This window comes from Ruditapes philippinarum, unplaced genomic scaffold (genome assembly GCF_026571515.1).
Source record: "Ruditapes philippinarum isolate M1 unplaced genomic scaffold, ASM2657151v2 ctg1678_1_1_1_1, whole genome shotgun sequence".
NCBI classification, from domain to species: Eukaryota; Metazoa; Mollusca; class Bivalvia; order Venerida; family Veneridae; genus Ruditapes; species Ruditapes philippinarum.
Window position 1 is genome coordinate 131,930 of NW_026861405.1, and position 25,620 is coordinate 157,549.

The 25,620-nt window shown below is 32.5% G+C and overlaps 3 protein-coding genes across 3 annotated transcripts; 2 read left to right on the plus strand and 1 right to left on the minus strand.

Annotated features, from left to right (window-relative positions):
* The first annotated feature begins 492 nt into the window (after positions 1-492).
* On the plus strand, positions 493-4,558 carry LOC132715510 (uncharacterized). Its single transcript, XM_060698516.1, has 4 exons — positions 493-496; positions 3,142-3,283; positions 4,173-4,471; positions 4,512-4,558. The coding sequence occupies exons 1-4, from the start codon at positions 493-495 to the stop codon at positions 4,556-4,558; spliced, it is 492 nt and encodes a 163-aa protein (XP_060554499.1).
* On the plus strand, positions 4,127-5,695 carry LOC132715525 (uncharacterized). The gene is made up of 2 exons (XM_060698535.1): positions 4,127-4,742; positions 5,255-5,695. The coding sequence occupies exons 1-2, from the start codon at positions 4,567-4,569 to the stop codon at positions 5,508-5,510; spliced, it is 432 nt and encodes a 143-aa protein (XP_060554518.1). The 5' UTR covers positions 4,127-4,566; the 3' UTR covers positions 5,511-5,695.
* Positions 5,696-8,370: 2,675 nt separating this feature from the next.
* LOC132715511 (switch-associated protein 70-like) lies at positions 8,371-25,225 on the minus strand. Its single transcript, XM_060698517.1, has 7 exons — positions 24,767-25,225; positions 22,566-23,130; positions 21,979-22,185; positions 20,164-20,372; positions 19,338-19,443; positions 12,482-12,762; positions 8,371-9,332 (listed from the first exon to the last, which is right to left on the minus strand). Exons 1-7 carry the CDS (start codon positions 24,944-24,946, stop codon positions 8,538-8,540), a joined length of 2,343 nt encoding a protein of 780 aa, XP_060554500.1. The 5' UTR covers positions 24,947-25,225; the 3' UTR covers positions 8,371-8,537.
* Positions 25,226-25,620: the final 395 nt, after the last annotated feature.

Sequence of the window (25,620 nt, forward strand, 5' to 3'; positions counted from 1 at the left end):
ACTGAAACCATCTAGATTTGCCTAATCTAACTTTTCATATAAAATAGATTTTTTTTTCTCAATACAGTTTTATATTTGCCACGGTAATTTAAATATTTATGGACCTTCAATAAAAATGTTGACGCTTTCCAGTATAAGTCTGATATCAAATGCTTGAACATGTAATTGAAACTTGCATGACGTATGTATATTTCAATAAAACAGCCTAATAGACACATGCAAATTTATGTCTATTTCTTCACGTATAATTGAACAGCTATTTTATTTAATTTTACGCATATTTTATGACAATATATGGACGTATTACCTATTGAAACTCTTTTAATCCACTGGATCAAGATCACTTACTTTTATTACAAAAAGGAGAATCTAATTTGCCAAACTGACTGACGCCCCCACCCCGCACCGCCCTAAATGTGACCCTACGAAGGTTATTTTTTTATCAACAAAAACCGACGTATCACTGTCTGATGAGGATATAGGCATATTAACATGGGTAAGGTAATTTTTATTTATATACTTTTAATTTTAATCAATTTGGGCATTAAATAAACCTACAGAAGGCAAAGGACAAAAAAATGCTAAAATTGTTTTATAAACTTGGACGGATTCACTTTGGTGGATCTGCATATATTTCTGTGCGACAATTTCATTTGTTTGTGTGGCATTTTTGACAATCGATGAATAAGGGAAGCAGAAATGTTATACTTTGTTTGAAAATCTTCTGCCAAAAATTATTTTTGTATATATATGTATTAGTTTGTTAATAATGATACTCATTCTTCAAATCCAAAATTGTAATATTCTTAATTTTCCATTATATTTATTTATATTGTTGGTTTCTCGCACGTCCAGTTGGGCTTTGAGTTACCAATTAAATTTAAAACTAATATCAGCATATCGTTTGAAAAGAACATTGGCAGCAACTTATGAAAACGATATTTCGAGGATACATTACTAAAATCAATTGAAAAAAAATAGTTTTTAAATGATGCGTTTTTTTTTTAAATGATGTCTTTGAGAAGACGTAATTTTGAACAAGAATGGTATAATTTTTGTATCGAAATAATAATTTTTTACTCTTTTGTCACCAAACTTACAAAAACTTACATCATTATAACATCTAAGACATTGTGTGTCATTTTTTTTCTTAAAAAAAGATATTGCGTCTAGACAAACATTTTATGCTGCCTTTTACTCCCTAATGTTTTTTTAAAAAAAAAAGTAATTAAAGGTAATTCAGCCGTTTATTAAGGAAAAACAGAATCCTTGACACCATTCTAGTCTACAAAAAATTCCCTTTCACGTATTTCAAACCATAATTAATGATTTTATAATTAATCAAAGTGCTGATAGCATATAGAACTTTTCAATATCAAATGAGTAAATGCTTATAGTTCATCCTAATCCAAAATTTAAAAGTTATTGGCATTGTGATAATTTTGACATGCTGGGCAGACGTAAAAACACGATAATAGCGAAGTGCAAATTTCAAAAATGTCTAATATCTTGTCATTAGAACTTCTGTGAGCTAAATGTGCAAAACATTTTGGTCACATCTCCCTATGTTTTTTTTTTTGGTCAACTAATCCAAAATTTAAACCCTTGGTGAGAGACAAATGACAATAAGACTCTATGTTCAAGATCGATTGTCGCGGTAAACCTCTACCCCTAAACATCGAACAATCTACCATTTGATTACAAATTCGATGCTCTCTTACTGCGGGCGGACTAACACAATTTACAACCGTATCTTAAGGTATTAGGACCCTAATGGGCACTATCAGGAACTAAAAAATTGACATCATAAGTCAGATGTATACCTTAAAGTACATCTGTGTGCAAAATTTAAACAAAGTTTACCGTACGGAAATCAAGTTATGGCCACTTTTCAAAACTCAAGCTAGGATGTTATGAGGGCCCTTTTTTAGAAAGTAGGAACCTTTAAATAATCTGCAATAACATTCTATTGAAAAATGTTTTCCCATTAATTTTTGACGGGTAGATTACATCATAAAGAGCGCTAATTACACACAAAATATGTAACAAAATTAAAGTTAAAAAAATCAGTTATACATCTGTATGTATCTTTCACTTAGAAAGCTAAACATGCCAACAAACTGTTTTGATCGTCACCTCCCTCCCCCCCTCCCAAAAAACAACAACAAAAAAACAACAACAACAACAAAAAAAAAACACTTGTTCAAAGGAAATTCAAAAGCAGTCATTAACTTTTGATAAATTGGCAAGGGCTATATTTTTTGATGGGAATAAGGTGAAAAATGAAGTTCAGCCATTTACATATCAGTTTTTGTATTTGGTTGTAAATCTTGTACAGCTAATGCTATACTAGTATAATTATCAGAACTTCAATTTCTTCGAAGCACGAGTAAAGAGTAGTGTCTTGCGTTTCAAGACCCTGATCATGTTTATAGATTAACAAACTGGTCAATCACCCCTAAATAAACTACATGTACTTAATTGACTGTCAGCAGGCGACGCATGTGATCACTCATCGCTCTTGTGTATACTTTAATGTTTACCGCATCAATTTTCGATACCATTCATGCGGGGGTAGTTCATGCGAGGTCAAGTTTATTTATCAATCACTTGTAAACAAAATTGACTTGTCAAAAAATGTAATGGAGAGCAAATTATTTTTTTCCTGTGTTCTTCGGTGTTGGACAGGTTAATAATGAGTGTTTTTGTTTTCAAACTATGACTTTTCATTCAAAAAGTTGTTAAACTGTTCATTAAGAACAATGGAAGTGCTTTTTGATTTACTAACTTATATTTTTATGAACTTTTTATTTAATCGTATTCACTTATTTATGTGTAATTTGGCTGAGGACAGCATTTCATATTTATGAATTGCAAAGGTGTGTTCGTCGCAAAAATTGACTTCAAAAGCTGAACGTATAACCAAATCACATATGACCAATCAAAATTTTGATTGAAATATTATTTTACATAACTGAGGCTAAAATTAATTGCTTTAAAAGAATGCATCGCTGATTCATTCAATATTATTTTTTTCATATTTGAAAAAAAAAGAATTCAGACTGACGAAAATCTAGCCAGTATTATATTTCGCTCCTATATATTCCACTTCATATTATGTATGTTTCATTTTTATTTTAGCTTTTGCTAATGGTGCATACATTATATTGCTGACTTCATTGGTATTGTCTACTACTGATGGATCAGTTAAGAAAGGATACGGGATAGACCTGATGGCATTTAAATGTGGCGATTTAGATGCGTTAGCTAACATTTCCTGGTGGTAAGTTAATTTATGATATTACAGACAATAACAAATGACAATAACCAAACACATACAGCGTATAATTATCAAACATACGAAGCTTATTACCACCAAACATGTGTTGCTTCATACAATTTATTCAGCTTATGCTAACCAAACACATAAAGCTTACTATAACACAACACACGCTTATTACTAGCTTATTATAGTTAAACACATGTAGCTTATTATAGTTAAACACACGTAGTTTATTATAGTTAAACACATGTAGCTTATTATAGTTAAATACATGTAGCTTATTATAGTTAAACACACGTAGTTTATTATAGTTAAACACATGTATGTAGTTTATTATAACCGAACAAATGTAGTTTATTACAACCAAAACACGAAGCTTATGATAGCCAAGCACATATAGCTTATTAAGACCAAACACCTAACCCATGCGACTAGTTATAACCAAACCTATGTTGTTTATAAATATCATGGGGTGCCCAAAAGCTATCCAAAATAAAGTTTCTATAAAGTTTTATATACCAAGTTAGAATATATTCCTAAAGTAGTAATAGATTTGAAACCATAACCCTAGTTGCCTAGCAATCCAAAGCGAGTTGTCCACATAAGATTGCTATATATACTAAGTTTGCTAACAACTGTAAAAAGCAACTGCAATAGGTTATAGTGATCTTCACCATGATCTTAACTGGCCCATTTGAAACAAGGAGACACGTTAATGTACCAGTAACAAGATTTTTGTTAATATGTTAAATGCTTCAAACATGTTGTTATAGTTGTTGCTGTTGTTGATGATTATGGTATTGTGTCATTTTACCAAGGATGTTTCCTATCGATGACTTGTGCTTATACTCTAAACACAAGTTGTATATTTGTTTTAATTTTACTTCAGGTACAACTGGGATGCAAATCTTAAACAAATAGAAGAGAAAAGCGGATGTAAAATCGATGAAAAATATGTTCCCCTTTTCGTCCCAATAATCTGGGGGTATAATCCGAGTTGGAGTCCAGACAGGTACAGTGTTGATGACAGATACGATATTGTTCTTGGTTTTAATGAGCCAAACCATAAAAGTCAGTCGAACCTCACTGCCCAAGAGGCCGCTGACGCATGGTATATTGTGGAACAAGAGGCAGACAACAAAAAGATAGCAAGTCCTGCAGCGGCTAGATGCGGATCAGGATGCCACAGTGCGAGTTATATAGAATGGTTCGATGAGTTTTTCTTCAGTCTTTGCGGGAACACAAACCGACCACCTTGTGGAGTGGGTTATATAGCGACCCACATGTATTCGTGTAAAGCACAGCAAACTATGCGTTGGATTGACGAACTGTACCAGAAATACCAACTACCAATTTGGCTGACAGAATTTGCCTGCCCTTACGCAACAGACCCCCAGGAAGAGCTGGATTATATGGCGTCAGTTTTACCCTTACTCGAGGAAAGTGATCAAGTATACAAGTATGCAATATTCTAAAGTCTCTATAGTATTTTTCGAAATAATTTACCGATCATTCGCAATAAATGTATTACGTCAATTTTATAAAATTGTACTTGTATTGTTTACATCAAATACATAATTATCTGCCTACGAAGGCAGGTTGCAACATTGTTTAAGATTTTTGCTGGCCAGAGAAGAGATAAGTGGATTTCATTCTTTTCAAGTTGCCATGACATAAACTGTTCGAAGTAAAGAAATGATTATTGCCATTTGCTGTGTATTTTGACGTGTATCAACATTGGAGATGAGCAGCTTTTCTGTAATAGAAACATTTACAACATTATCAAACAGCGATTTAAACTAAATCAAAATATAATAACTTGTTTATATTTTTTCTGCCATTGCTCATCCACGCACCCCTATGTTTTACGTTTGTAAAAGACCAATAGTAACTTTATTTACGACACAACAGATAAAACATGCTTTCCTGTGTTTAATCCATTACTTACATATCAATACCTTTATGTTACAGGTACGCCTGGTATGTCCATCGAAGAGCTGAAACAACTTCTTTCATAACAGAGGCAGCAAATCTGTTTGAAATTGGATCTTCAAAACTTACGGCCCTGGGAGAATTCTACAACAATTTTCCAGCTAACGTAACTCCTGATCCGCCCACTAATCCTACTGACCCGCCCACAAACACCACAACAGACAAGCCTGTAACAGACCCACCTGTCAAACCCTATTCGTCCGGAACTTGTAGGCGTCGCAAAAATAGAAAATAGCAACATATGCAAACGGTTTGAATATAAATATAGTAGTGTGCTTATATTTATTCTTATAGACCTTTACAGCAAGTAAAAGTGTTGTTAAATGCATTTTTAAACATATATTGTAAACATTATTGCTACTTTTAAAAACCTACTATACAAGTATAAAAGTAATGCATAGCTTACGTGTGGTACATGGACTTTTTATACTTGGCCTAGCCCACCAGCCCCCCCCCCCCCACACACACACACCTTACTCCTTGTAGAAGTGCGGACTTAGATTATCAAACTGCCGTGAAAAGTCCCATTCTGCGATATCAGTCATCTTAAACAGTCCGCGATCGATGAATGCAAAACATAACAAGTTGCACAAACTTTATCAAACTTTCAGTCACATTGACATCAAAACAAAACCGCTATATTGGCCTGGCAGAGCGGGGGACAGATACATGTATTACTTTTCTTCATATTGAGCGTAGTTCTCTTCTCAAGAATGTTACTGATACCACTACGTCGTGTCTACAGAATCGCAAGTGTCTTTCCATCGGGTTTGAAAAGAGAAATGCTGATCATAGCGTAATTGTAAAAGTTAAAGTTATTATATCGGCTGTGCAGTCAATAAGCGTTTTAAGCCAAAATATATAGAGACTGCCAAATCACAGCTCATGCTAGCATCCCTATTAGACCCTCAATACAAACGTCTGCCTTTCCTGACATGAACAGCGAAATGTTTCGCCACAGGAAGTTGACGAAATTTCATTATGTATCCCCGCACGTGTAGACATTCAAACTCCGTAAATCAAATCAAAATCGACGGAAAACGAAATTGCTAGTTATCTGCTGACAAACCAACCTTTAGAGTGCTTGAAAAGTGATGAATTTCCCCAATATAGCAAGGTATGTACTTGCAGTCCCAGCTACTTCAGTTCCATAGAAGCTTATTTTCTCTATCGCTGGTCTGATCAACAAACTAAGATATAGATCGGTAAGTGACATTGTTTACAGCATCATATTTTTGAATGCGAACAAAATTTCTAGCTCAAACATCGCTCAAAATACCAGAGAATACAGTGAGATAGACTATCAAATACGAAGACTGACAAATTTGAATAGACTTAGTAGATTATGAAATGGCTGTGTAATGTTCATAGACTGCCTAAAATATAAAGTGAAAAAAATATATTAATTCTACTTTTTTGCTGGACTATTTTAGCAAATTGCTTCAAACGTGTTGAATATATGACTATGCATATTTATGATGTATTTTTATTTGCTAGTATAGCATGCAAAATATTTCAAATAAATTTGTGAGTTTTATTTGTCGATTATAAAAAATATTTAAAAGTACATGCCAATAAAATATTATCATTTTGCATTGTATTAGCATTTATAGGCCTTAAACCAACAAAATTCTTAAAGTTTCCCCCGATTGCCCATTGCGTATATTAAATTTTAATTACATAAAATTTGATACTAATTAGATACCAACAGTTACAAGATTTTTAAGGTATCATATCTGATACAAATATAAATTTAAACTGAATTAAAAAATGAATATTTCTTGTAGTCTCGGACGAGTTGTCGTTCTTTAATAAACTCGGGAACGCTGTTACATATTTTTGTAATAATTTTACTTGTCTAAAATTCAAAATTGTAACTCCAAAACCCAAGAAAGTAGGTCAAAACAAATTTACAAAAATTTAATAAAACTTCGATCTTTAATCTTTACTATTTACATATTCCAATTTGAATACAAAAAAATGCAGGTCACTGTGTCACAATCTAGCCCAGCTGATAGCAAAGTTGGCATGTTAAATTATTTATGTAGAGATCCACTAGACAATGTATCATGTCATATAAGATGTATTAAGATCTAGCCTTTGCGGTTCCAAAATGAGATGATTTTTCTCTACACATATAAGGAAAACCCATGACCACCTCAAGGTATTGTCAATATTTAATACCAGGGCTATAATTTGCAAATTCTTAAGGTCCGCAAGACAAGGTTTCATGCCAAATACCAAAGCTCAGTTTTTGACCGAAGGGCTATAATTTAAACAACCTAAGTAGAGCCAATTATCTTAACTTTAGCCTTAGCAGTTTCAGATTTTACTTATAGCTTCGGGACGGCGGTCAATTTATAACATAATGCCTATTATGTAACAATCTTGGTAGATGACCCCAAGACAATGTTTCATACCATATTCCTAAGCACTAAGCCTGGCGATTTTTGAGATGTTTATAGTGTTTTGTTTGTCTTTTTTTGTTGTTGTTGTTTTCGTTGTTGTTGTTTTATTTTGTTGCCATGGCAACCAGAATTCTGCATGAAATGGAATTCTTAAAATTCATTCATCTTTTCGAAATGGCATAATCATTACCTATGAAGTGATAGAAAGGAAATTCACTCTCCACGGTTATATAACTTGCCGAGATCATAGACATTGTATTTGTAAATTATGATTCCATTGGAATAATTAGAACTTAAGATAAACCCAACTTGTCAGAATGGCTTAACCATACATATTGTTTTTCATCATGCTATAAAGGCTGATATAAATACTTTACTATATTGGTGCTATATAGTATAGAATATTAACTCACACTTTTGGCAAGGGAGATAAATAAACATCGGGAACTATATATCAATTGCAGCAATAGGTAAGCCACGGAAATGTAACTTTTCAATACCATAGACTATTGTTTTGGTAAGTAAGTTTGTAAAATAGGAATCTATTGGCATAGGTAAAACTTAAGCCGATTTGATCAATCTCCCTTGAGAGACGGACAAACAGCCGGGCGGACAATGCCAAATCTATACCATCCATCCTTACCAGCGATAAAAATACACTCTTCTCATACATAAAAGATACACTACTATTGTTTGTATGCATTTAATTAGTCTCTTTATTAAAATAGTGCATCTTAAATATATTAGAATTAATTAGTAATCACAGGGGGGAAACAAAAAATATGTAAAATGTACATGCATGTCTATCATTATATCTACATGTATGCAGTTTGGTGTGTCAAGTCATCAATTAATTATGATTCATCCAACCCACTTCCTGTTCCATTTATTTCATTTTGTTCAGAACACGAATTAGTTTCATCTATTTTGTCTGTATCCTCAATGCTGTCACCACAATGTAAGTTTTTCATTTTCTCGAGGTTTAGGTCGTCTGCCTTAGAATTTATATTCTCTGTATCAATAACGGATCCTTCATGTCCTATTTCACTACATACTTTATCTCCATTATTGAAATCAGATTCTGTTTTGGCAACTTCATCACTTTGTTCTGACGCAATTTCTGTCAAGCTTGATACTGGACTAACGTTGTCAAGAACCTCATTAGTATTTGTTTCAGAGTCACATTCAGACTTGTTTTCGGCATTACCAGTTTGCATGCAATCAATAATAGATTCTTCCTCTGTTTCTTGCATATCTTGTTGGTGGGGATCAGAATTTGAACTTTCTTTATAAGATTCGTTTTTAATTTCTGAGTCAGTCCTACCATCGATCACTTTCTCTTCAATATCATTTTCTTTTGATATCATGACTGTGTTTGTATTTTCACTGTCATCTGTGACTTTATCTGAGCTTTCATCATTTTCTAGCTTATCAAAACCGCAACTTTCACTATCTTCATTTTCTTTTGTGCCAGATGCCTTCTTTAAAAAGTCTTTGTCACAGAATGCCCCTAATCCTCTGTGTGTCACTAATGGTTCAGCATGTGGTTGAATAGGTCTTGCCAATCCGACTGGTGTTTTCCACAGCTTTACTTTCTCTTCCATGATGTGGCGATCTTTCTCAGCTTTTTGTAGTTTCTCTGCCGCTTCCTGAAATAAACGAACCACAAGGTTACGTGTTTTCATTTATAATAAAGATGGGCAAACTTTTTTTATGAAACTCAAACATTAGATAACAAATTAATTTGAAGAAAGTCGTTGAATTGTATAAGGAAAATTGAAATCCCGTGATTTGTCAAAGCTGCAATGGAAAATTTGATTCCAAAACATTTTATGTGAATGTATCGTGATAAAGCATTGCGATGCATATGACTTGTACTTGCCAGCGAGAATCTGAAAAGGTTTTTCTAAGTATATGTGATACAATGTAGATTAGTATTTACTATTTACTATTTAGTATAATAACAAACCATAAACACTGCATTAATACAAATGATGATATCATTTTAAACCAGTTATAAAGTATTTAAATGGGGGAATGAAAGTTGATTTAACATACACATTAACAAGTCATGCATGACTCGAATAGGCAATTAAAATGACATAATAGTATTTAACTTGAAATATGCTAGAATATATATAATCGAATCTTATATCCAAAATATATCGCGAAGCTTCACCTTACACCAATATGACAATTACCCATGATATCTACGCCATTCCATGATCATGTCCACTCAAGCAATGCACACCTTTAGCACATTTGTGCTTTGTTTCAAATAAAATGTGCGATTTCCGCTGCTGAATTTGGAAAAACCAACGTAGGTGTATTTATTGTTTTTGGTTATTTCTATAATTTTGGTATATCTTTTTCTACAAGTAAAACAGTAGTTCGACCAGTCTGCTGTTATAGTGTGTGAATTTCCATAGAATACAGTGTAAAACTTTTCAACTTACATGGCTGAAATCAGCGTAAAACTTGATACAAATGTTGTATTTAACATATAAAAGTGATCAAAAATACATTTTCATATTACTACCAACTGGTTTAGGTATAGTATCAGTGTCAAAAAGTAAATACAGCAACATTGTTTTTTTCAGGTGCTCCAGGTATTCGCATAGTGTGTCATTTCTACCTTAGCAAGATTGTCTATAACGCATTCCCAGATTCGATAAATATGATGTTTAATGACAAATTTGAAATCTAAATTTGTCCTTGTAAATGACAGTTTTACTGTTGTTTTTTTTTTTGCATTTATTCTTTCAAAACACATGTACGTGTTTTCTGTTAATGATGCTATGTGAGAGAGAATTATTTAGTTATTTTCTGAGTCTAGTTAGAAACATTAGGATTTATTATCATTAAACTAAGAGATAACATAAGAAAATGTAATTAACAGGTAAATTGTGATAAAATAGTTCGTACTAATTGGTAATTCAAACTTATTTTGAGAGGTGTTAGTCATTTTATTTAATAAAAGATCTACTAATTAAATGTTGTACTTTAATAGAATTCCTTGCTTTTTGAAAGACGGAGATCTAAGATGAGTTATTGTTATCTGCATTTTTAATACATTCCAAATTTGCGCTAAAACGTGACCGGAAGTATAGCAACCAGTAACAAACTAAAGTTAAAATAAGATACATACTTGTAGCACCTTGCTCACACCTTCAGCACTAGACAAAATATAAATGTTGACACTGAAACTTTACTAGCGGCTGTCGGTAGTCAATACAAGTATAATTTGATCAAAATTAAGAGGTAAAATGCCTTTGATATATAAAATTAAACATTAATATCAAGATGAACACTGTTTTCAGCGAAACATATTGTAGAGTTTTGCATTTTACTCTCTCAAAATATAATCTGAGGATGTGAGAAAATAAACGCACGTTATAATAGTCACAAGGCCGAACTACGGTTCCATTTTTTTAATATTTAAGAAAAATGCTCTAAATTATCAGAAAAGAGAACCACCTAGAATGAATTTTCAAAGATTTAAAGCATAACAGTATCACCGGCAATCGCACATCTAGTTTGAATCGAAGCACCAACGGTGTTAAACGTATGCGTTGAGCAGACGTAATGATGAAATTCGTAAAGCAAAGTTCAGCTACAATTCTAATTGATATTTATCTAAATATAAAATACACATATCCAATGTTACTATGTATGTGTAGATAAATGGTAATACATATACTTAAAAAGTTGTCTCTTCTTTGTGAAGCTTCGAAGAAATCTAAAATAACGTAATGATCATGAAAGTGTTTAAAATAATCTTATTAAGGAATGATTTGCAAAATCTTATTCAACTAATTGAAATGCAAGTTTAGTAAAAATCTGTCCTTCATTCCGTGTAAAAAAACGCCAATGTAAATATACTGAAATTGCATAAGAAAATACAATATAGGGCTATGGTTCCGCGTGATATGCAAAATTGTAAAAATATATATTGTATTTTGTAGGTGAGACAAAATACCTGTGTTGCATTTATGACAATTATTTTACGCTAAACGTTGATTTATTAACTTGTCATGTATCTAAGAGGGTCTACATTCATTATCAAAACATACATTATCAAACACTGGTTTAACTTTTCCTCATGTATTTCTGAGGCATAATATGTTTTTGGTTGATATTGAATATCAAATACATGTGATAAACGATGGAGATGTTCTGAAACCTAAATTGAGATCCTGATCTTGACTTTGGTGAACATCGTGCATGGATATTGTAGTTTCACACACAAAAAATTACATTTTTCTATGTCAGTTTATATAAACTATGTGACCCCAGGGACAAGATTTATACTACTTTTTAACGGATCACAAGGCGATATTACATGCCAAGTAGCTTTAGGCAGCGTAGTTTCTGCTGAGAATATTTTGAAAAAAAAAGTCTTTTCTAGCTCTTGTGGCCTACTTATCCATTAGACTGCAGCAATTTATATAACTTGTGGTTTAGAAGATGTTGTTTTAATTAATTATTGATAACGACAAACGTTGGTCGACGAGTACATTGTCATCACAAACCTCACATCTGTGCACTTTATGAGACATTGTTTAAAGTCCTCAAACAAATCTACTTTAAAGATCAATCGGTGCACTTGGTGTTACAATTAGATACCATAGTATTATTATGTAATATGCCGAAGTAATATGAACTAAACAAATCTATAATGTAATGTAATATAATAAACTAAATATATCTGAATATCCAGATATCTTGAGGTTTTTATCATGTAAAAATATTATAGCTTCCTGAAACAATAGTAAGTTACTTATTGGTAATCTCGTACCTGCATTTTATCTGCCGCTGCGGCTTTGTCACGCTCTAATTGTTCAAGCTTAGCTTGTGCCTCGGCTAGTTGTCTCTCTTGTTCTTTACGGTCAATCTCTAGGACAGCTTTCTGCTCTCTTTCTGCTTGTAACATTTCCTCTTGCTGTTTCTTAAGTCTTTCTAGCTCTTCTCTTTTCTCGAACTCTTCCTCTAGTAATCTGTTTAACAGAAAGTTACAATATCTAATATACATTTTAAACACAAAAAGTTTCATTCGGAACTCGGCAAATGTGGGGTTTTCTCAGCAAGGACGTAGGTACAAACAACCTTATACTGTTACAGCTTCTCGGTGCTCTATAGTGCTGCAATTCAGCCCATTTTACTAGCCTATTTAGAGGGGTAAGTGGTCTATGTCAGCCAACAGCAAGTTTCATATACCAAAATGTTCGTCTGGATCTGTAGTTTCTGGAATGGATATTCATTTGGCCCAACCCCGATGCGAAGCTAAGATATCCAAGATGGCGTCAAAGATGGCCGCCAAAATCCCTAAATATTCTAGTATATTTACGTTGGCTTATTTCCTTTTTCAGTTTTGTAAATCAATTGAAATTTTACATAAAATTTCTTATTTTAAACTTACTCATGCTATAAATTTGCACTTTATTGACTTTTTTCTAGTTTTCATCGCCTAATTTTAACGAAGAAGAAAAAATATGTTGCAAACTGGGTGTCCTTTTCTGAATATGTGTAACTTATTAGTTTTATTCCTGTTTAAACTGAATAACATTCATGATTTCGTTTAATACAGCTTTAAAACTATATCTACACATATTTAGAATAAGTTAGAATAAGCGAACTATGCCATAAATGTGTTTTATTGATCTAAATTCATATACAAAGTGGGTGGGGTATTACGAACGGGGAGTCAACTTTAAATTAAATACGTTTTCGTTTTATTTTATAATAGTGATATTAAAAAAAAAACAATTTTATTTAATTGGTTAGTGATGAGACATCTTACCTTTCATAGAAAATGCCCTGCATGTGTGTCTAAATGTTGAAATATCTCTTTTATTTGTTTTATGCATACAATAAGGAACTAATTTACTGACCTGCAATTCGGTATTTGCGTTGACCTTGTGTTAGCCTTTTGTTAAGGATTTGTTTGCAAGTTTGTTTCTCCTTAGCCATAAACATTCATTGTTAGTCTTCAAATGTGATTTTGATTATACTAGTAGGTCACTGTTCAATACCCATAAGCTAAGCATTTATTAGGAAATAATAATATCTATTTATTAACTTACAGAATTTCTCGGACAAGATTTATCTCCACAACCATTGAGGCAATGCACTTTAAACTAAATACATCTTTAGATCATTATTGTAGGTTACTTCCCTCTAACATGTTTTTATTTCAAAGAGTTATACATGTACTACTTTATGAATAAGAGAATTTCTTTATTATGCAGGCTGTTGATTTTAAATATCCGAACGAGCTGTCTGACAAGCAGCTCTTGTTTTAAGGCATTGGCTTAACATATGATAATCTACAATTGAACCATATTTGAAGTTTTGTCATTATTGATGACGGATATAATATATATATTAAAATGTAAAATGTAATTTACTAGAACATTTAAAATGGGTAGGTTATTCAGTTTACAGCAAGAGAATTTTCTGCTAGACTGGATCTTAATTATGAATAAAATATTCAATATATATATATATATATATATATATATATATATATATATATATAATATATATATATATATATATATATATATATATATATATATATATATATATATATATATATATATATATATATAAAATATATATATTGAGTGAATTGAAAATATATATTATGAGGGCAGTTTCTTTTTAGCTCAACTATTCGATGGTTAAGGACAACTATCCTAGTCGCCCAAGCGTCGGCGTTAAAGTTTGCATACCATCTCAAAGTCCATTGACATATGTCTTTGAAACTTGCACACATGTTTACCATCATGCCCTCCACTTGAGCACTGGTGGAGGTCTATCAAGCATTTTGACAGAATTATGCCCCTTTTTCAACTTTGAATTTACATTACCACCTCAGATAATTTCAGAATTCCATCGACAAATCGCTTTGGGACCTTGCACACTTGTTCACCATCATTATCTCAACCTGTGTATAGAGGAGGTCACTGTATCAAGCTTTTTTTTACAATATTATGTCCAAATTTTTTTACTATCAAGCACCGAGAATAGTCGAGCATGCTGTCCTACTGACAGCTCCTGTGTATGATTTTGAGCATTTTGTTTCAAGTTTGTTGTTAACTTCATGGGAGGAATTAAGAAGAGCTTTCAATTGGACGAAAATAGCTAATCTTTTCCCTGGCGGGTACTTGATAGCAATACTATGTGCTGGGGGATGGGGGGTGGGGGGCGTAGAGAAATATGCACTTTCCAGTACCGTCCATGAACAGGCTCAATCAAACCGAGTCTGCAGGTTAACAGTGTAATATCAATAGGTCCTACGGGATGGTGGTGTTTGTGTCGGTAGTTTTCAATCCGGATCACGGCAGAAACCATATTGAATTTACCAGAGCATACATGTAGTTCAGCCACCGAATCGTTCCTGGACAGTCTGTCAAGCAGTTTACCAGTACTAGTTGCCCTCACTTTTGCAAGGAACTGAAACTTCTGTACATAGCAGAACAGTAGTACAGTGCGAATAACTGTAGAAACTATTTCATGATCAATTACAACGAAAGTGACCTGCCCCGTCCGGGAATCAAACACTGGTTGCCCGATTCACAGTCCAACGCTCTACCTATTGAGCTAACTGGACGACTAGGTCCTTCGGGATCATTGATTGCAAAACTTTTATAGTTGAGGATTGGGTACTACTTAGTCGGTACTAAGAGACGTGAGATATGGTCTCTCATGAACAGACCCCATCAAACATAGTTTGAATTATCAACTTTGCCATGTTTAATTGCTCTCAAGGGATCTTCTCTTTTCCTGATTTTCACAATCATAATGCCAATGACATGTTAGTTTACTTTATATTTAATTTTGTATTGTTACTAGAGGGATTATATGTTAAGTCTCTCTACTATTTCGCAACCGAAGGCTATACGTTGCATTAAATAGCACTTACCGCTACCTATATGATATCCTTAACATGAATAATCAAATTTGATCAAGTGAAATCTTAAATCCAAGTGAACGTAAAATGATTATAACAAACTCTTAATATTTTCAAATTTAAACATTTTTATCATTAACAATAACACAGTAACTAAAATCTATGATAATTGTTTTTTTTAAATACATGTAACATTGTTAACTGTTCACAAGTACTTCATGCAACATCATATTGGGTATATATATTTCTAGGTTAATTAGATTTGCCTGCTGTCGTGTGGATGATTCTAATGAACGCAATTTATTTATTACTGGCTACATCTATCATAAATTACGTAAATATTTTACAAAGTCCTGTCGTTGTAAATCAGATATATTTAAAATTTAATTGTACTTGAAAAACTCTTTGACGTCTAGGTATAAACAGGCCTGATTTATGTGGAGCTGACAGCTTATGTGGAGCTGACAGCTTATCTGTGGCATGCAGGCTTCATAACCTCTGATCCCTTTTCAAAATTCTATTTAATTAGTTACGCTCATTGTTTTCTTGTTTAGGGCACACACATTCTTGTACTTGGGGACCATACGCCGCTTTTATGGAATGACACTAACGTGTCACATTGAAGGTTCCTATAACCACATTATAAGCGCGTCTGCGATTGTTTCTTAATCCAAAAGTTCACCATAACCATGATTAAAAGTTGAATTCTGCTTAATTCGGTGCTAGGGGGCGTGTACTGTAGTTTGCACTTGACAGTGCCGTTCATGAACAGGCTCAATCAAACCGAGCCTGCAACATTTTCATTTTTGACGTTTTGTGAGTTCTTAATTGTTTTAATTTCGTCTTCTGTCTTGGTAAGTGATGTTCTTGTTGCTCTGCCTTCCTTTAAGGCATCGAATACTTTGGTTATGGTAATTAGGCTGTACCTTAATTGTACATATTTACACGATCATGTATTCTTTTATTTATTTCGTGTAATGTAACCATAACAATTGTTAGAATTTTGCTTGGCGGGGATTTATTTTATTTACACTGTGTCGTCATATAGGAACATACCGGTAGTGGTAATTGCAAGTTACCATCCACACCCCCTTGCACCGGCTTAAGCAGAATTCTCAATTTTACATAAACTGGTACACTTAAAGGAAGTGAAGACACGTCCATAGATGTATTCATACGAAAGTGATCATGGTATCTTCAATGTAATAAATGTTTGTGCAATTTCACGAGATACAACATATTGTCCAAAAGAAATAGAGAACAATGGGGAATACTAAATAAAATGGATTTATAAAACGGGAATAAATGTCAAAATATACTCTTTAAAAGCTGGTAACATATCCAAAGGGTTGTTATACACTATTTAAAAGAAACCACACAAATCTAAAAAGGTCAATTAGAAGGAATTTAAATAACACAAACACAATTATAATGCCAAGCTGAATGATTTTCATATAAACATTATGTTTTATCCGACTACTATGCATGTTTCATGAAACCGAATGATCAAAATATCAAACTTTTTAAATGAGTGTTTTGTCAATTTAAGAAACTTTAAAAAATAAATTACATTTCATTTGACATAAAAAGGTGTGTAACATATAAATAAATGAACAGAGGTTGTTTTGCATACATTGTACTTTTCAAATCCTAAGGTGAACTTACAAATAAAATCATGCTTATTAAATTGGTAACACATTTTTGAACATATTTTTAGATCTGGCAGGATACCTGTAATAGTATCACACTTTGAAAATCACGTTGTGTTTATTAACTTACGTAAATATTGTCATTCCATATAATCAGTATAATTGAGGGGTCAGAGTTTCTCTAGATTTTTATTCATTAGTGGGTGGGGTACGATTTGATCAATAATTCATTAAATAACCAGAAGCAAATTATCATATTCCTGGTTTATTATGTTAGTCAGTTACATGGACTGCACTAAAGAAGCTGTAATTTGACAGAAAACACAAAATTTGGGGAAATAATTGATAGAACAAATTAGTACCAGTTACAACCTTACATTGAAAAACTATTTTAATGTACCGCATCTCATTTTATATGTCTTACTGCATAATTACAAAGAAAGATTTCTTAAGATATGATATGAATGCATTAAAGCATTTACTCTCATGAATATATAACAATAGTGGAATAACAAAATAATTAATAGATATTTCTCTGTTTAAGCTAAGACAAGAGTACCATAGCAAAAACCCATATGTTTAGCATTATTTTGCTTATTTACGTATAAAAAAGCAAAAAGAAATCTGTTTTCTCCAATAAAATTAAATCTCTTCGTATAAAACGCTTTAAATGATATCTTCCGTGCAAATATTTCACTTGAAATACAAAAGCGGAAACACATATGAGCAAATATTAATATTCTAGAATATTTAGGGATTTGGCGGCCATCTTTGACGCCATTTTGGATTTTTAAGCTACGCATCGGACTTGAACCAAATGAATATTCATTCCGGAAACTAGAGACCCAGACAAACAATTTGGTATATAAAACTTGCTGTTGGCTGAGATAGACCACTTCGGTGTCATTTTACCCTATGAATTTGCAGCACTACTACCCGTCACAATAGATTAGTCAACTTATTGCGCTTATTTTCGATGCTGTATCTGTAAAAGTTTGTATGTACCTACGGAATAACTGGGAAAAACTCAACTATTCTCAGTATAGATAAGTACTTATTACTTGATGGCATTAGATTCTGATGCAACAACTTAAGTATGAATAAGTCTATTGTCGCGAAAGAAAAATTAGCTATCGTTTCCGTGATTTCTCAAATGAATAACAATAACATTTTATCCAATACAAAAAATCATATCCTTTATAAAGTTGTTGTCATATTTAGTACTCTCCAAGTCAATAGTAGATGAAATCTTGTAAAATGAAACGAAGCATACTCTTTCTCTCCAAACGTGCAAGTTTGGGCTAAATATATTAAATATACGGCATAAATTTCATCATATTTTTTTCTATTTTTTTAACAAACAAGAGTGGCAATACAATCCCGATGACAACTTAAAAAAACAGTTAAGAGTTGATAGTGGAGATATTGACAAATCAAAATAACGCAAACCATTAAAATCCTGCAAACGTTATCCTGCGAAAACCGTTCACAAAAAGGTTGCATATAAAGAGACATAACTCTATCAGCATTAAGTTGATTTCAGAGGAAATAAAACATAACCCGTGTTTTGATATAACATAATTGCATGTCAATTAACATATTTTCTCAAATAATTCAAAAGTTATCCTGCAGACAAAAATTAACTGTCGATGGTATAAATAGTTTGGGTTTACAGACTTTTTATTTAGTATTTATTTAATTTAAGAGCCTTAAATTTCTTACATAACCCCGTAAAAATTAAAATTTGAGGGTTTTAATAGGGTTTTCCCTTCTTTTAAAACAAAAGATAAAGGGCTCTTAAAAAATGAATGAAAACCCGGACAGAAAGACGGGACATACGGAGGACGGAGAAAACGTCTTTCCCTTAAATCCCCTTTTTTGGGGAAATTTATAAATTAGTTTAGTTTCAATTGTTTGTTTTTTTCCAAAGGGGAAAAGGGGGAAATCTGTTTATTTTTTTTTTGAAGTATACATTTTAAAAATCAAATTTTACGTGAAAAACAAAAAATTTCCTTATTTTAAAACTGTTTGTTTAAAATTTCTGACAATTTCCTCTTTTTTTTGCCTTGTTTTTCTTTAAAGAAAGAAACCTCTCCGGGCTCTCGCTTTTCTCCTTATTTTCCCCGGAGTTTTTTTGGGCCCCGGACTCTCGTATGCTTGTTCCTCCTGCCATTTTGACTCCGCCGACTCTCGTCTCTGAAGATTTGAATTATTATATAAATTAATGATGCTAAATAAAATATTTGAAAACTTCCACGTCAATGAGAATATAACTGCAATAAATAGTATAAAAGAAATAGTTTCCATGCGTTTACTGAGAATTACTTTTCATTTATAGTTATTGCTATAGTAGAAAATATTAAAAAATATTTATTGTTTATGAAAAAAACAACACATTTTTAAAAATGTTAATTATTTACCCCTTCGTTCCTTCCAAATTCATTAAGGGGCCTTGATCGCACAAATTCCTCTTAAAACCGGGCCTCTTTTTACAAAATTAAAGATAATTAGAAGTTTTAAACCAGGAAAGATTTCGCTTGTCCTATTGCTTTTAGAGCGTTTCGGCTAGTATGAAAAAAGTACTACACATTTTACGTTTTCAAAATATACCATGAAAGAAAAATCCTCAACAACAAAAATTCCGTTTTAGCATAACAGACAAATTTGTTAAAAGAATTTGGCAAAAATAAAAAAAAAGATGGGAGACGGCCTATTCTAGATTGTTGCTACTCTAGCGTTCTTTCCACTTTTTGAAATGTCACAGTTTTTATTGTCTTATTTTTTCAAGTATATGCCAATACAAGCACTGAAATTGTATTAATGTAGTGTAATGTAACGTTTTGATGTTTCGTTCTTTGTAAGCAGATATGGCTATTTAACATCTGTTTCTTATTTTCCTGCATGCATATTGTTTACAATTATTATCAAATATATGACGCATACCTTTTTCTCTTCGTCTAATTCATTTTCTCTATTTTTCAGTAGTTCTGCCTCTTCTCTTCGTTTTCTCTCTTCGTCTGCTAAATGTCGGCGCTTCTCTGCACGCGCCTTACAGCGTTCACGTGCAGCATCTTTTTGGATATTTGGATCTTTTCCAACACGATTTAAAAGGACCCTGTTAAATACTAAAATTAAGGAAAATTTACTGATTTTTACAGGTCTTTAAAAAAGTATTTTTTTAAAAAACAAAAATTTCAAATTCAAAAAAATTGGAGCCCCTTAAAAAAAATAAATTTTTTGTATGAACAAAAAAAACTTTAACTGTTTAAACCCCAATTAATGTTTTGACCTTTCCCCCTTGACCCTTCATTTTTAAAAATTTTAAAAATATGTCCCATCTTTTTCAATTTGGGTTTCTTTGGGGGTTGTTTTTGATCACAAACGTTTTTGGTTTATGAGTTTGGAAACGGTGGGGGGAAACCTAAAATTAAAAATAATAAATTTGTTTTTTTTAGTTTATAGTAATAAAAAAACCGACACTGTTACTTTTTGTTGAAAGAGAGGTGACTCATGTCTTTAGATTTTAGTTCTATTAAAAGTCATTAATAACAAATCTGATGAAAATGAATCGGATTATGTCAAGGTGGAGAAATAAATAATCAGAATTCTAAAAACATTTGTCTCTTTCAATTACAGAGTAATAGTTAATTGATTATGACAATAATTTGAAAATAATCAAGATTCATAATAGGAACCAATCAGTGTATTATAGTTTTTGTAAATGTTTGGTATGTACGACACAGTGCCTATATCACATGACCATTTTGATATGCTAGTGACAGAAAACCAACAAAAGGCAGTGGCAATATACTTTTTAATATTCCATTCTTTTTAATGGGATAAAGTGTATTAGTCCAGGAGCCCATGCAAATGTTTCCAGATGTTTTGTGTTTTGTTTTTTTTGTCGTAAAGTGAAACCGCGTCAATATAGGCTATTACTGTTCAAACACGCGATTACACTTTCCGTGCAACCTAAAATATTCCATTGTATGTATTATTGACTAGAAATAGTTCTACACTTTTTCCAATTGAAAATAATTAAATATTAAAAAAGTTATCTCTTGCTACTTATGGGGTACTCACAACGTCCTGACAACATTTAAATGCGTCGACAACAGTGGTATTTATGGTGGCTGATTTATGCCATGTAGTATTTAAACTTTTTCGCAACAAAAACCGGAAATGCGAAAACACAAAGATACATCAACTCAAAGTTCGTCGTATCTTTGTGTTTTCTCATTTTTTATATTTTGCTATAAAAAAACCATACATTTATTTGGAAAAAAACGTTATAAGAATACATTATTTTCCAGTTAAACACGCAGTTTGATTCAATTCAATGACGAAAGATAAAGGCAAAAATCTTGGTTTGATACATGTATAATTATTTAAGTACACTTAAAAGATTACATTTTACTCTTTAAACAAATACTATATCTTTTATATCCGATGTTTTTGAAGAAGTATGGTAGATTTATATGATGGATGTTGCAAATTAACCTTGATGTCTAAGTAAAAAAAACACAAATATGTGCAGAATTATGTGTCAATGTTTCAAAATATACTGTCAATATTCGATCATGCCAAAATATATTTTCTACATGCTATAAGAAAGCATTTATTTACAATAGTTTTAAATTATTATTGAAACTATTTTTGTTAATAAAATAGTTTGTTTGACCTTCATTTTAGCCTTCAAGTACGAATATTTCGTGCGTTGTTCGCTGTGTTATATATACAGGTATGCTTGTATATTGCCAACTTTGGATATATTAGCTAAAACTTGATTTACCTCTACTGAACATTCGCTGTCAAAATGTATTGCCCCTTTAAGAACTTTCTCGTCTGGACCTATAAAATACTTAAGTTGTGACGGAGTAAGGACCAACCAGCGTTCCTTCCAGGTCTTCACTTTAAAACCCCTCTTCTTAATCTTATCTGTAATGATTGTAAATCTTTATACCACAACTCAAATGTTTACAGAATTTGTTGTGCAAACACACACAAAAAAACATATAGTATGCAAACATTAAAACTGCGCTTTAGAAGGAAGTTAATATCAACTTTATCTGGGTATCTTCGTTTTAATTCGGAACACTCAAATTGTTGTAAAACTTTAACATAATAAATCTAAATTAGTCGGAACAGAAAAGCTTTATAGGACAAAACATATACTTTGAAACCGTTTGCAAAGAAAATATAATTGAACCCCCTTCGAGTAAACTTATGATCACCATTGCACAATAAAACACTGCGTTATAGGAAATGCTATTTTGTTAAGTGATTACAGCAAAATAAGAGATAATACTTGTACAAACCTTTCTTAAGAATATTGAGGATATATGTATCATATAGATGATTCAATCCTTGTGTTATATTTTTATTAGATAAACCCGACACATAGTCTTTCTCAAACACGTTTAGAAATTCAGCGAATGTTAACGGAATGTCATGATGATCTATAAGAAACTGTTTGATTTCACTTTCTTTACTCCGCTGTCCAGTGATGTCTATAAATTCTCTCAGAAGAAGAGCGGCCTCCTCGGGGTCAAGGTTGACTGGAATGGCTGGTTCTCCGTCGCTGTCTGTCTCTGACAGGAAATTATATAGGCGCCAGAGAAGCACACAGTGTTCCGAGGTGCATGATTTACAATGATGTTTTCTCTCGAAGTTACAGAACGTCCAACATGTCTTCACAATGGCATTGATGCGAGCACCGAGTACAGCTTCATCTGTGGTATCTGGACACTCTTGTTTGGCAATAAGCTCCGTTTTAACAATGTCAAAATAGGTGTTAAAATCCATGCTTGTTACACCGTCTTTGTTTAATATATCCTCTGCTTTGTCAAAGCCCATCTTCAAACCAATTGATGAAGTAATTACCTAAAAAAGAATTCATAATACTTATAACATAGTTTATATTTCATTTCACCTATGATTAAAATAAAAGGTTTGCCCATTTTTGTGTGACTTTTAACAATGATTCTGTCGGATGGATTGACAACCAGAATCACTATGAAAAGGAAAAAGAATCGACTGAACAAAGGATTATTAGATAAGGCGTATATCTTCATTAAAAAAAAACAAAAGCCCGTGACTGATCAAATATTGCTTATGCTAGTGAAGTTACTAGACAGAACACAAGATACTAGCCTCAACCTAACAACTAGTGTAAATACAGTGCAACTTCTGCACTGTTCTTTGAGAGACAAAGATGAAGGGTGTTGCTGTAGAGAATTAAATCTATTGTAAAAGTCTTACTTATGGAAGAAATGGGAAGAGGTTTTTGTTCAATCGAGGGTCGCCCTGCAGCGGTTGTACTGTATCTTGCAGTATGAACTTAGTATCTATAATGATTGATAATTTGTTTGTTTTTCTGGCCACAGCATGACGTATAAGGGGACTGGTGTTGGATATATTTTGGTATAGCACGCGTGCGGACATCCTCGTTTAAGTTTATACTATAAGTACATACACTACAGTTTAATCAGTTTGTTATAAAGAGTATAAGTGTTATCATCCTGTTTGTATAAAATCAAGATGATTAATAAATTGATTGCTCTATTGACCACATTTGATAAGATAACTGCAAATGTGGTGTTTCTGTTATCAGGTAGATAGAAAAAAAAACAATGACAAAGGAATTCATATGCAGTCCTGTATATAGTTTATATATTGACCTGCACATAATGAATGCATATGATATTATCTTATCAGACTGAATTTATAGCTGTCATCTCCAATCTGACGGTTTTTTAATTTAATATATTCAAGGATTGAACATAAGAAATTGACAGACATGAAAACATTGTACTCGAAACATCTATATAAGCCGCGTCACGACAAAACCAACATAGTGGGTTCGCTTACCAACTCTATTACAAGTGGAGGAACTGACAGCGAACAGCATGGATCCTGATCAGACTGCGCGGATGCACAGGCTGGTCTGGATCCATGCTGGTCGCAAACGCACTATGTTGGTTTTGTCATGACGCGGCTCATATGTATAAATGTATAATAACTTGTTCCGAAAGGATTTACTATAGGTTAGGCGAGGAACCCACTTATACACTGCCAATGTTGACTAAAGCATAACTTCCCGTTTATTGATAACGAAATGTTTCCGTGACAAACTTATATCAAAGAATATTTTGACAACGTCGCATTGTTACTATGGTTTCGGCTGTAAAGCTATGCGGAAGTATTAAATAAATAAACAAGAACCTTTTCATCAGACACAGCTTTGATAACAATGCTGTTTTAAAAACCACAATTCAAGTGATAGACTTTTAAAGCTCTATTTTTGCATTAGTGATACAGAAACATCAGACTTAATAAATGATTATATAGTAACTGAATAAGACTCATACCTGTTAAAAAACATTAAGTCTGCTATAGTTCGAGCCAGTATGCCTTCTTCTTTCTAAACTTCAATTAAACGCTTTGGAAAAATAAATATTTTAAAATATGGGCATACATTGTACTAGTATATATGTGTGTAAACAAAAGGTAGACTCACCTTAAGCTGGGAGACATGTACAGTCCCTGTATTTGAAATATCTAACATATCAAATGCATGCCACAATGATTTCATAGTTTCACGTTGGAAATCATCTATAGTTTCCTCCATATTCGTTTTTTGTTGGCCGTCTGTGACATTCGCTACTCCTCGGCGAGTGCTTCCACGCAACAACGCCATATAGGTTGATAAAGTTATCAGAGGTGAAATTAAAGTGAAGTTTATTTTCTCCTTCAACACAAAATTTCACTGGTTCAAGTTATTTATCACTTTCCAACTTATCGATCAACTTAAATTTACTTCCTAGATCAACGGCTATCTGTAATACAATAATTTATATTAGACAGTGTTTACAACAAAATGTTTTTAAACATTTATCGCAGCGACATCTAGTTGACAATATCATAGTCGAAGCACGTAAAGATGTTCATCGTCATGTCTTATACCGGTAAACCTAACTGCGTGTGACCGAGGTTTTATAATTTCTAATGTAGTAAAATTAGATCGCAATGGTCGTAATTTATATAAAGTACACCATAATAACGTCGTTATTGTATTGCTTTAAAAAATGGAATATTTATACACACAAACGCACACATGTGCGCACGCATATTTTACACCTTATAAAATATAACATTTCATCTTACAGCGTTTGCAGCTATCAAAATCACTTATCAATCTGTAAAGGAGTCAATAAAGCGCCTTGTTCAATATAGGTTTGCCAGCTGTGTACTCGTCCAATATAGAACTCAGTATTGTAATCAACAATTACCTCATAGTATAATAATTATATTTAATTATGGGCACGTGAAACTGGTAAACATTATGAGGTTATCATGCATTGTAGAGAACAG

What these genes read in the sequence shown, in the direction of transcription:
- LOC132715510 (XM_060698516.1), top strand. An exon ending in TTAGCTAACATTTCCTGGTG is followed by an intron (nt 3,284 to 4,172) that starts GTAAGTTAATTT and finishes ATTTTACTTCAG; the next exon opens with GTACAACTGGGATGCAAATC. An exon ending in ATGCGGATCAGGATGCCACA is followed by an intron (nt 4,472 to 4,511) that starts GTGCGAGTTATA and finishes GTTTTTCTTCAG; the next exon opens with TCTTTGCGGGAACACAAACC.
- LOC132715525 (XM_060698535.1), top strand. Translation starts at nt 4,567, where the DNA reads ATGTATTCGTGTAAAGCACAGCAAACTATGCGTTGGATTGACGAACTG. An exon ending in GAAAGTGATCAAGTATACAA is followed by an intron (nt 4,743 to 5,254) that starts GTATGCAATATT and finishes TTTATGTTACAG; the next exon opens with GTACGCCTGGTATGTCCATC.
- LOC132715511 (XM_060698517.1), bottom strand. Translation starts at nt 24,946, where the DNA reads ATGGCGTTGTTGCGTGGAAGCACTCGCCGAGGAGTAGCGAATGTCACA. An exon ending in TACATGTCTCCCAGCTTAAG is followed by an intron (nt 23,131 to 24,766) that starts GTGAGTCTACCT and finishes ATTCTTTTTTAG; the next exon opens with GTAATTACTTCATCAATTGG. An exon ending in ACAAGCATACCTGTATATAT is followed by an intron (nt 20,373 to 21,978) that starts AACACAGCGAAC and finishes CCTTAATTTTAG; the next exon opens with TATTTAACAGGGTCCTTTTA.